This window comes from Rutidosis leptorrhynchoides, chromosome 9 (assembly GCF_046630445.1).
Source record: "Rutidosis leptorrhynchoides isolate AG116_Rl617_1_P2 chromosome 9, CSIRO_AGI_Rlap_v1, whole genome shotgun sequence".
Classification (NCBI taxonomy): Eukaryota; Viridiplantae; Streptophyta; class Magnoliopsida; order Asterales; family Asteraceae; genus Rutidosis; species Rutidosis leptorrhynchoides.
In genome coordinates, this window is record NC_092341.1 from 240,331,721 (window position 1) to 240,343,999 (window position 12,279).

The 12,279-nt window shown below is 36.9% G+C and overlaps 2 protein-coding genes across 2 annotated transcripts; one reads left to right on the forward strand and one right to left on the reverse strand.

The window, feature by feature from the left end:
* Window positions 1-7,174: 7,174 nt before the first annotated feature.
* LOC139866087 (senescence-associated carboxylesterase 101) lies at window positions 7,175-9,769 on the forward strand. Its single transcript, XM_071854220.1, has 3 exons — window positions 7,175-7,294; window positions 7,413-7,722; window positions 8,255-9,769. The coding sequence occupies exons 1-3, from the start codon at window positions 7,203-7,205 to the stop codon at window positions 9,587-9,589; spliced, it is 1,737 nt and encodes a 578-aa protein (XP_071710321.1). The 5' UTR covers window positions 7,175-7,202; the 3' UTR covers window positions 9,590-9,769.
* A 468-nt stretch (window positions 9,770-10,237) lies between these two features.
* LOC139866906 (U-box domain-containing protein 40) lies at window positions 10,238-12,070 on the reverse strand. The gene has a single exon (XM_071855200.1). The coding sequence runs from the start codon at window positions 11,935-11,937 to the stop codon at window positions 10,489-10,491; it is 1,449 nt and encodes a 482-aa protein (XP_071711301.1). The 5' UTR covers window positions 11,938-12,070; the 3' UTR covers window positions 10,238-10,488.
* Window positions 12,071-12,279: the final 209 nt, after the last annotated feature.

Below are 12,279 nucleotides of genomic sequence, written 5' to 3' on the forward strand. Positions count from 1 at the left end.
TACTAACAATGTTTCATGGCATTCAAATCATCAAAAGTCCATTTTAGGAGCTATCAAACCCTAGCCAAGAATCACAAAATCAATAATCATGTTAGTGATGTTTTTCCAAATCAACCTACACACCAAATTGAAGCTAGTGATACTAGTAACACAATTAAAACATGAACTTTAACAATTTAACAACATTAACTCATCCAAAATCAAAGATTAAGCACACCCATTTCAATTGTTCATACTAGTTACTCAAAACAACAAATCGAGCAAGTAAATCATATATTCATGCTAGACACGAGCCATAGACACTAACTAACACCATTTCAAATCAAAAACACGAATTTAGAGAAATCTAGAGTTTTAGAAATGTTACCCAAACGAGATGAAGTTGGTATCAAATTGTAGAGGATGAAGAGAGGATTCCAAATACGTAATTTGTTTTGATGTTGGCCTCCTAGATCGAATTTAGATGATGAATGATTGAATTGGGTAAATGTGTGTGTGTTCTTGCTAGAGAGAAAGAGAGAGAGATGGAGATGATTGAATGGTGGTGATTGGGGTGGACTAGTTGACCTAGTCAACTAGTTTGCCCCGTGTCAATTTTAGTCCCTCGAGTTTAGAAGCGGGTGCGAGATTTTACCGAACGAATATTTTGAAAACGCTCGAGTAAACGAGTGATGTTATAATTAAATAATGGAAATATTATGAACGTTAGTCAACGAAAACTACGAATTTAGATAACGGAAGATATTATCTATAAAAAAAGACGGTCGTTAAAATAATTTAACGGAAAAATGCGGGATGTTACAATACCTACACCTTAAAAGAAATTTCGTCCCGAAATTTAGTTGAAAGTAGTAGTCATTGTTCCTTCATCGAGATCGTGCGTTGCCCATTCTACGGATAAGTGAAAGTACTTCATCGGGCATTTCAACGAACTTTGACAGTCGGGGTTTTACGTTGTTTCAGAGTTTGGTTTCGTGATTCAAAATTTCAACCGGTTCTCCTAGGAAGGAAAGTTTGTCATCGATAGTAGGTTCATCGAAGAGGGTAACAAGTCCTGTTTTCGCAAGGCACGTCTTTAAATTTGATACGTAGAATGTGGGATGTACGGAGACTCGAATGAGTTGAAAAATCTAAACGGCTAGTAACGGGTCCGAAACGCCCCAGGATTTTAAAAGGTTTTGTGTATCGCGGATTTAGCTTCCTACGTTTCCCGAAATGGATTGCACCTTCCTAAGGTGCGACTTTTAACGTTACACGGTTACCCACTTAGAATTCGAGAGGTCCACGTCTAACATCGGCATAGCTCTTTTGGCGACTACGGTCCGCCTTGAGCCTTTCTTGGATTTGAACGATCATAACGGTTATCTCATGAATGAGTCCGGGTCCGGTGGTTCGCATGTCAACTACTTCGGTTCAACAATTTAGAAAATGACAATTGTGGCTATATGAGTTCTCGAAAGGTGTGGCGTTAATACTCGAATGAAAATTATTGTAGTACTAGAATTCGGCTAAAGGCAAATACTTTTCTCAAGTAAATTTGAAGTTGATAACGCAAATTCGTATTACGGTTTTCAAGGTTGAATTGTACATGTGCTTTGTTCGTCGGTTTGTGGATGATACGCGGTACTCATGTCTAAACGTGGTCCCGAGACTTTTGTAAGGCACTCCTAAATCTAGAAGTGAAACGAGGATCTCGATCCGAAACGAGGTACATTTCCTTAAGATAAATTTGAATAAGTTTGTTAGGACTTGAAAACTTTAGTTAGAACAAGTTTCTGTTTCTCAAGAATTTCGCGCCGCGGAAGATTTATCGGATTTCGAAAACGTTTGTTAGGACTATTCACCCTCGTGGTGAATACTAGTATAACGTGAAGAGTCTCTCTCTCTATTGAGAGTTTAGAATAATGATTTCCTTAAACGGAAGTACGAGTGTAATGCGAGAGAAGTTTCCGCCTCGATGTGAGCATACCAAACAGTTTGTAGTTCGTCGATAAAACTATGCGAAAACGAGATAGTATACACGTATAACATACGTCTGATGTTGAAAGAATTTGCCATTCATTCGGAAGCATAACTATGGTTCGACAATAATCGAAGATGTGTCCTGGGTATGGTTGTTATCAGTATTCTCGGGGTTTTCGGATATCCAATCAAAAAAGATGAAGTCATGTACATGGCACATGGTGGTGATTAGGTTGATCGAGTCCAACCACCATCACGTGTCATTAGAACTTTGGTATGACTTACCGTAATATAACCACGTTGATCAAGTGTCGTTATATTACGCTAACTCATACCTCCATTCCCACATCACTCCATAGATTCAAGTTCGTATAATCATAAAGTTTTAAAATGAACAAAGTGTAACGATGTCTCTAACGTGACTCGTATTGATTCGAAAGAATTAGTGCAACTCGGAAAGAGCGTTTCCCGAGGGAAGTGTATAAATGATTGTTCAAGTCAATGCGGTTCAAGTCAAACAATAATGTCCTTAGGCATGAAAAGAGTAACGAATTATGATAACGAGTAGTACGCAACCGTAGTGATAAGTAGTGACGGCGATACTCACTTAGAGTAGTGATGGTAGTAACAAGAAGTGGTAGATAGTGAAGAACACTGGTGTGGCACCGATAGTAAGTTGAGACGGTGGCGAATAACAATCTGGGAGACAGAGTTCCCGAACAAGTGTGACTAATGAAGTCGTTGTCATCCTTTCGTGTATGAATCTTGAAATTAACGTGGTTTACCAGAAAGTGGCAGAATACCGATTCGTATGATGAAAGTTTGGTATCATTAAGAAGTTTGCCTAAGAATGATTTAAGTATAATGCACAAGTAGTCAAGTAAGTGCTATCTATAGCAAATGTATGTCAGAATGCAATGGCTAACAATCCGGTTGTAGTCTAGATTCACTAATGCGTCCTAACGACTCTGTCAGACACACTAATACATATCCTAGTTCCCTACAACCAACGCTCTGATACCATCTGTAACGACAGATGGGGTAGAAACCCACCCAGTGCCTTTCCAGCTAACCGCTTGGTGACCACTGAGTGTACCTCAGACACTGATTTTACAGCCCGCATTTCTGCCAAACTGCCAACCCTCAAATTCCAAGGGATCGCAAGGGGTAAGAGCCAATGCTTCGTCACAGGTAACACTGTGAGAACCCCCTCTACGATTAACCCGCCAAAAAGCATAGTCCGTTCGGGTGCCCGGCCTGACAGCCGGCGCGCGTGACTACCTTTACGGCTAAGGTTAAACCTGGCTCTGATACCATATGTAGCGACCCGACAAAATCGTCATTGACAGAGCCGCTAACTTAGGTCCCGTTACGTGGTCGTAGTCCCTATATGAGACTCGTTTGACCAAAACTATGTCGCATTCATTTGAAAAGTACAAGACTTGCAAAGTTTAGTTTACCAACTGGATCGACAACAAGTTTAAGTTTACAAAAGTAGTAATGTATAAATGAAATAACTTGCGACATAATTAGTTGAAAATAACAGTTGCTATAAATAGCGTAAGTATGTATGTATGCTTGACTCCAAGCAAGAAATCAGAGTGTATGCATGTATGCTCGACCTCAAGCAAGTATGAAAGTACGCGGAAGCATGTATCAAATAGCCATGTATGAACCTGAGAAACATATAGAAAACTGTCAACGAAAAACGTTGGTGAAATCATAGGTGTATTAATAAAAGTTATATTTTGAACCACAAGATTTAGTATTTCCATAAAATTGATCATCCAAAAGTTGCATTCCAAAAGTTTGTTCGCGAGCACCCAATTATCAATGCTTAACATTTCTCCCATTGAACCCCATCACCTTAGTGTTAGAACATACACTGATTCTCGAAAATATATTTCATTCGTAGACGGTAGCGAACCGTCTGAATGAGGGTTTGTCAAACCCGTATGGCCACACAATATAAGTTCTCGCTTACACCCTGTAAGTGTAACTAATGATAATCGAATTGAGGATTTTTGTTCTAAACTCGCTGTAGAATGTTTGTTTCATCGGACTTGTGTTCAAAACATAAAAGTAAGTAGTACAAGATGTAACAAAGTATATGTTTCTCAGCCCAAGATTTAAAAGTATAAAAATTGTTGAAAAGGTGGGACTATGATCTCACCTCGAGTGCACGAGTATAAATGTACTTCACAAAGTAAACGTGTGCATGAAAGTTGCTTAGCCTTGACCTAAACAAATAAGTTGTATCAATTAACCGGTTACGACACAAGGTCGGGTGAAATGTGTTCAATTAGTCCTATGGCTCGTTACGACTCGATTATGTAGCATGTGAATCAATTTGTCAAGTTTCGTGCAAGATACAAGTATAGAAACAAGTTAGGAAGGTTGCACAATCATTTGGTTAAGTTTGACAAAAAGTCGAACTTCGGTCGGTCAAAGTCAACGAAAAGTCAACACGTTCGGGTCGGGTCCCGAACTATTTTTATGAGGTTTTTAATCATATATGAGCATGTTGGTCAAGTTTCATGTTAATCGGAGGTGCGTAGCATAGTTAGAATTAAACGAAAAACGACAATTTTGGACAGCCCCTGATAGTTCATCTGGACGGCGTCCAAAATGGCTGGACGGCGTCCAGTATTGAAGGCCTGGACGGCGTCCAAAAGGCTGGACGGCGTCCAAGTCTGAAGGGCTGGACGGCGTCCAAGAATCTGGACGGCGTCCAGATCTGTATCCAGGCCCTGTTTTGCTGCAACAAAGAAATGCACGAACCAAAACTCAAACAATCCCAATTTATGACCCGCAAACAATCAAAACATGTATCCTATATCATCGGGAAGGTATTTTGACAAAGGATACAACTAACCACATATCATCAATCGAGTTTATCATTTACAACAACAAAAACCTCGTCAAGAGATCGTTAAATGTTCATAATCAAAGTCTCAAGTTCGCAAAATGCATTTCATGATTCGGGAATCCAATTTATACATATGATATGCCGTTTTGAAGGTAACGAAACATACAATACAACTAAACACTTACTAACAATGTTTCATGGCATTCAAATCATCAAAAGTCTATTTTAAGAGCTATCAAACCCTAGCCAAGAATCACAAAATCAATAATCATGTTAGTGATGTTTTTCCAAATCAACCTACACACCAAATTGAAGCTAGTGATACTAGTAACACAATTAAAACATGAACTTTAACAATTTAACAACATTAACTCATCCAAAATCAAAGATTAAGCACACCCATTTCAATTGTTCATACTAGTTACTCAAAACAACAAATCGAGCAAGTAAATCATATATTCATGCTAGACACGAGCCATAGACACTAACTAACACCATTTCAAATCAAAAACACGAATTTAGAGAAATCTAGAGTTTTAGAAATGTTACCCAAACGAGATGAAGTTGGTATCAAATTGTAGAGGATGAAGAGAGGATTCCAAATACGTAATTTGTTTTGATGTTGGCCTCCTAGATCGAATTTAGATGATGAATGATTGAATTGGGTAAATGTGTGTGTGTTCTTGCTAGAGAGAAAGAGAGAGAGATGGAGATGATTGAATGGTGGTGATTGGGGTAGACTAGTTGACCTAGTCAACTAGTTTGCCCCTTGTCAATTTTAGTCCCTCGAGTTTAGAAGCGGGTGCGGGATTTTACCGAACGAATATTTTGAAAACGCTCGAGTAAACGAGTGATGTTATAATTAAATAACGGAAATATTATGAACGTTAGTCAACGGAAACTACGAATTTAGATAACGGAAGATATTATCTAAAAAAAAAAGACGGTCGTTAAAATAATTTAACGGAAAAATGCGGGATGTTACAAATTGTCTATATAAAACCTATTTCAATTAATCAAGTCTTAACAAGTTTGATTGCTTAACATGTTGGAAACACTTAATTATATAAATATCAATTTCATTTAATATATATAAACATGGAAAAGTTCGGGTCGCTACAGATGTTAGACATATTATTTATCCATAATTCTTAGCCCATGTATTATGTTTATTGGGCTTAGCCCACTTTGCTAGGATTTTTGCCTATATAAAGGCCGCTCATATGTATTGCACAAATCAATCAATAATACCGATTATGCAATTTAACAATCCTAAGCCTTTGCCACAATTCGGATGCGACTTCACATTCAAACATAATATGGTAAATAGACTCGATGGCGTGGTTACATACCAAGCATCTGATCGACTCAATATCCAAGCAACGCGTGGAGTTGGGAGCCTATCTAACGCTAATCTCCATATGAAAACGTTAACTTTTCGCGGGACTTGTTTGACCCACATAGTGTAAAGATTGGACGACGGTAAAGTAATATCGTCAATATGTTTACGAGTTTTACTAACCGAATATCCAACATCATTCGCAAGTGACCATTTCCAGGAATTGGTACTGTCACCCAAAACTATGTTGCTGATTTTTGAACGCAACTCGGAAAGAGCAGTCACGTTACGAGCACCAATCTCGGTTCAATTCCATTCCCATCTCCATGTACGTGCCTTTGTAGAATCTATCCGCAATAGAACAGTTTGTATTCACTTCTAATTGATTAGATATATTATAACTTGATTCTAGTTAAGCTTATTACATGTACCAATTATAATGATTTTATTATGTATATTATATTATAAAAAAATGACGGACCAATTATAAAGATAGTATTTATATTCTATTCTCTTAGTATTCACATTACTTTTCCTATATCATTCCTTGAACTAAGTGTACCATTAAATTAATGACAAATGCTACCGAATCGTTCAACTATTCGTGTAGAATCATTTAGTGTTGAAATATTCTTTTCATTATTATTCAACACCTTTATTTCACTTAATATCATCCATTATATATTTATTAATTAAGTTAATGCATTTAGTTTACATAATTTATAGAGTTCATATTTATTAATTAAGTTGATGCATTAAGTACATAATTTATAGAGTTCATCGAGTATGATTATTAAATAAGTTATTGGTGTTCGAATATCGTCAAATCACATGGAATTAGTATATTAAGTTTTGTCTAGACCTGGACGACTTTATACATATATATATAGTATTATTATAGTCGACGTTGACGAAGACCTGGTCTTGCACCTAAAGCCAAAACTAGTAAAATATTAGCCAATTACAATGAATTTTCCTCGCAAATATCATAATCATTCATCATCATCCTATATACCTATAAAACTGAATTCCATGTTTTATCTTCATTCCATCCTCTTCAACAATAACAACAACAAAATAACCTTCAAGTTTCTGAAAACATTAGCAATTACGCACCAAAACATGTAAGATAGTCACACTTCACATTGATTTTTACTATTTCTTGTATTTTAATTTTAACATTCTTAAAAAAGTGTCATTTTAATAAATGTTCTTTTGATCGAAATATATATACATTTACAGGTTTTGTAGTGGAGTCGAACTGAGCAAGTTTCTGAGAAGCATAGATATCATTCCAGATGCTTACTTGGCGAGTTCTAAAACTTCTGGAGATTATCAGCTTCACACTAGTACTGGGATCCAAATACTGGCTTTCAATTCCCCAAACGCCGATTATACAGCTCGATTTCTTAAACCAGACTCTGTCTTTGTTTCATCAGATAACCATACATCCGTTGACTTCATTTTGACAAAAGTAAACAAAAAGTTCTCTATTAACAAGGCTGCTCTTGACTTGTTTGACAATCATAACCCTAAAGACATCAAAACCAAGGTATGGCACTAGCAGATTTGAAAATCATTGTTAAGTTTGATTTAATTACTTAGTACTCCCTCTATCTCAATTTAATAGTTCACCAATTTAATAGTTCACCGATATAGTTGAGTAGATCCGTACACCGCCATATTTTTGCCATACACCACCAAAACAATTATTTAGACATTTCTACCTTTCCTTTGAGAAGTTAAGGGGAGTCGGTGGTGAATAAAAGGAAGGGTAAAAATGTCCAAATAATTGTTTTGGTGGTGTATGGTCAAAATAAGGTGGTGTACGAATCACCTCCCTTTTAAAAAAGTCATTATCCACACTGTACTTTTTGTTCACGTTACAAAATTAACCCTTGCTTTTTACCCATTTTTTAGTTGTACATGTATAAAGTAGGGATATAAAAGAATTTCATCACATTATTCTTATTTTATGGAAGTGGAAATTTTAATTTGCGACAACCTAAAACAAAAAGATGGACTATTAAATTGAGATGGAGGGAGTATGTGTTATTGTTAAAATAATAATAATTGCTTTTCAGGTTAAACTAGATATCCCGTTAATTATAACTGGACGTGGATTAGGGGGATACATTGCGACTCTATTCACTTTATGGCTGCAAAATGCCATTGACGTGAAAGAATCAGACAATCCAAAGATAAAATTTAAGAGACCGATTTGCATAACTTTTGGTACCCCTCTTGTTGGAGACAAATTTCTCCAACTAGCTATAAGTGAACGCCCACAATGGAAATCAAGTTTCCTAAATGTGGTGGCGAAGAAGGATTATATTGCTAGTTTATTCACATCGAAGAATAGCGACTATAAGCCTTTTGGTACCTTTATGTTTTGCAATGAATCCGGGGGGCACTCTGCTTTTGAAGATCAAGAAGCAGTCCTTGCAGTTTTAGATGTCATGGTGTTACCAAAAGATGAACAAATTGAAATGTTTGATTATGCCAATGTTATGATATTGATCAAAAGAAAAGTGTTGTATCGTGGTGCTTATGATCAATTGGGCGAATTGAATATGAATCCACTGAAGGCGGGAATCACATTGCAACTTAAGGAAGTCGTTGCATTGAAAGATATTTCAAATGATGTAATTGAAAAAGTAGAAAAGAGGCAAAAAAGCAAGATTATAAATAAGAAGAAATTTTATGAACCTACAAAGAAGCTAAACGATATGAAGATAAGTTTGACGTGTATGGAATGGTACATGACGCGTAGTGAAACAAAAGGGGGTTATTATGATCGTTACAAGAATTTCAAGAATGCAACAACCATTGAAGAAATTAAAAAACATGAGGAGATAACAAAGCATGTACGTATGCTATATCAATATTGGAGTAATACGGTTAAAGAAAAGAACCTAATGCCGCAAAAAGAAGGTTCAAAGTTACGTACGCGTTGGCTTTTAGGTGGAACCAACTACAGAAGGATTGTTGAGCCACTGATCATTGCAGATTACTACCACAAAGACAAAAAGACTAACTATGTCGAGAATAGAGACGAACACTTTAAGTTGTTAGAGATTTGGTTAAATGAAGAAAAAATGGATTCGGGTCCAAGGACTAAGGCTGCTAGTCTTACTGAGGATTCTTGCTTTTGGGCTCATGTAGAGGAGGCCTTGATTTTGTTGAAGAACTTGAAGAATGGTGGGTCAAGTAACATCTCAGCAGATATTGAGCAATTGGAGAAGTTTGAGGCTGATTTGATGCACGCGATCAATGGTTACTACGTGTCCCCGACAATTTTCTTTGATGGAAGTAGTTTAATGAAGTGGTGGAATGAGTATAAGGAATTCAAAGGAGGTTCATATGATACTGAATTTGCACAGTACATGAATAATGGGAATTACAAATTATATAAGTAAATCCACGAACTTTGCAATATGGTCTCAATTTGAAATATCGTGTTCGTGAATTGCATTTTACTATTAGTTTGAACAATCGGATGTTGTATTGATATGTGAATTTCTACTTTTCTGTTTATATTTGTAATGTAAATAAATCGACACGTTCTTGGTGTTGTTTAAGAATTTTGAGTTTTTTCACGTGTTATTATTAGAATATCTGCTTTTCTGTTTGTATTTCTAATGTAAATAAAGTGGCACGTTCTTGGTGTTTTTTTAAGAAATTTGAGTTTTTTTTCACATATGATAATATGATATGCCTTAATAGTTTACTTTCTAATACTCCCTACGTTAAAAATTAATTGTACATTGTCAAAAGTAGGATACATAGTCATATAGTTAGCTAAAGTTCTTTTATACGATTGTCATAAACATATCTGTAACAAGTCATTTAATCACACCAGCTTCAAATGATTAACAAAATTAAATTATTTGTTGAGTTAAATGCTTAACAATCATACATTACCAATCCATTTCCAACCCCAAGCTCACTCATATGTATATATATGTATACTCCTACCATTTATTCAAAATTTCAAACTAAACCTGCAAATTCACTCTATACGCAATTTGACACTCTTTACAGATTTCTAAGATATTGTACCCCATTACCGCACGATATACAACTTCAGAACTCAACCGCTGACAAGGCGACAACCGACATCAGTTTAGTTAACACACATCAGTTACAACAAAAATACGAATCGACTCAATAATCATTATTTACACCACTATGCTCGTCTATGCACACATAAACAAAAAGTACCCAAATTACATATAAAATGATCACAAACAATACCCAAAAACTACCCACAATAAAACATGTGGTCCAGTTTTAAATCCCCTTTCACCCTTCACCTTTACCCTTTACCATAAACAACCTCGAATCGTGACCTACTAACCTCGTCCGAATTCAATAACGCTTCCCAATCGACCGTTTCTTCCTCCTCGTACTTTTGTTGCATAACCTCCAATATCTTCTTCGCTTTCTCTTTACACCGATCCGTCCCGTTTTCCTCTTCTTTCATCAACAATTCTTCGGCCCCAGCCTCTTTCGCTAGCCCTTTAAACCGCAACCCACCTTGACTCAACCCATACAACGCCCCCAAACAACACTCACGAGTCAACTCAGAGTCAAACTCGCCTCGACTCAACAACCCAACCAAACATTCCACCCCACCACCATCCAACATTGCGGCCCGCCCTTCCACACTCCCAGCTAAGTTACATAAAACCAACATAACCCGACCCGTCATATGACCCGCTTTCACCATATTCAAAAACATCTGGACCGACCCGAGTTTGACCATCTTTGACCGGTTACTTTGAACTAAAGACAAATGATATAAAGCCAAAGCCGAGTCATGCTGCAATCTCTCTGACCCCGAACGTAGCGCGTGAAGTAAAGGCGGTAACGCACCTAAAACACCAATCGCAGTTTTATTCTGATCGTCTAACGATAAACTAAACAACGCGCCCGCAGCATGATCTTGTGCTTCTGGGAACCCACTTCTTAAAACCTCGATCAATGGTGGAACGATTCCTGACCGTACGATCTTCACTTTATTCTCATCTTCTAACGAAAGATTCACCAAAACCGCAACCGAATTCACTTGAATCGAACAGTACTTCGACACGATTAAATGACGCATCGCTGAAAGTAATCTAGGTGTACAGAAACTCAACCTAGCTTCTAATTTTGTCCGCGTTAATTTCCTTAATGAAACGACGGCGTTTTCTTGATCCGTCATCAACCCGCTTCTCAACATACAAATAACTTCTTCATCTTCTTGAATTGGATTTTCAATTTCTGAAGATGAAGAAGATGAATAACAATACGGCCGTGTTGTTAATAAATTAAGAGTGCTAGAAAACGAGTCGTGGGTGGCCGCAGTTGAGACAGCAACTGCGGCCACTACTGAATCCTCGGACGCTGAAGATAAGCAGTCCGAGATTCGTCTCTCTTTAAAACCGGATTCTTTATTAATCAACGACTTGATCATATTCAAAGCGGAACGAATATCGAGTGGTTGAGGGATTGGTGAGTATGAGTTTGTGTGACACCAATTAATGATGGCAGTTTTAAGCGCGAGATTGGGTATTATTGTTGTGAAATCAGCTGTGGCTAGTTTGTAAGAGAGTGAAATACACGCGAGTACGCAGTTGCGTTCGAATGTTTGGCCCGAAGAGACGATGACCGGGTCAGCCATAAGAGTGTTGGATATCGGGCATATGAATTCGGGTGGTGGTTGTTTTTTGTGGGTTGATGGTGAACGTAGAAATCGCCATCTGTGTTTGGTGCTGCCCATTTGAAAATTGGTTAATTAACAGAAAGTGATGTTGAGATTATGAAGGTGAAGAAATGGAATCGGAAAAGGAAAGTTGAAGAACATGTTGGGTAATGGAATTGAGAGTAAAGAGAATCATGGTAGGGATTATGGTTCTGATTTTTATGGGTTGTATAAGCACGTTATTATCAAAAAGTTGATGGCCCATTTTATGCGACCTTAATTATGTTTATATTTTTATAATCATATTTTTTTTCCGTTTATAATCCACTTTTATTTGTGTGCCTAATCCTTTTTTATTAATGAGTGATGTTACAAATTATGATATGTTTATATGGATTTCTTTTTTCAGTCGTTCTTTGA

Bases quoted from the DNA above. Each gene is read 5' to 3' on its own strand.
- LOC139866087 (XM_071854220.1), top strand. From the start codon at position 7,203: ATGTTTTATCTTCATTCCATCCTCTTCAACAATAACAACAACAAAATA. The intron at 7,295-7,412 runs GTAAGATAGTCA...ATACATTTACAG, and splicing joins GCAATTACGCACCAAAACAT to GTTTTGTAGTGGAGTCGAAC. The intron at 7,723-8,254 runs GTATGGCACTAG...ATTGCTTTTCAG, and splicing joins CTAAAGACATCAAAACCAAG to GTTAAACTAGATATCCCGTT.
- LOC139866906 (XM_071855200.1), bottom strand. From the start codon at position 11,937: ATGGGCAGCACCAAACACAGATGGCGATTTCTACGTTCACCATCAACC.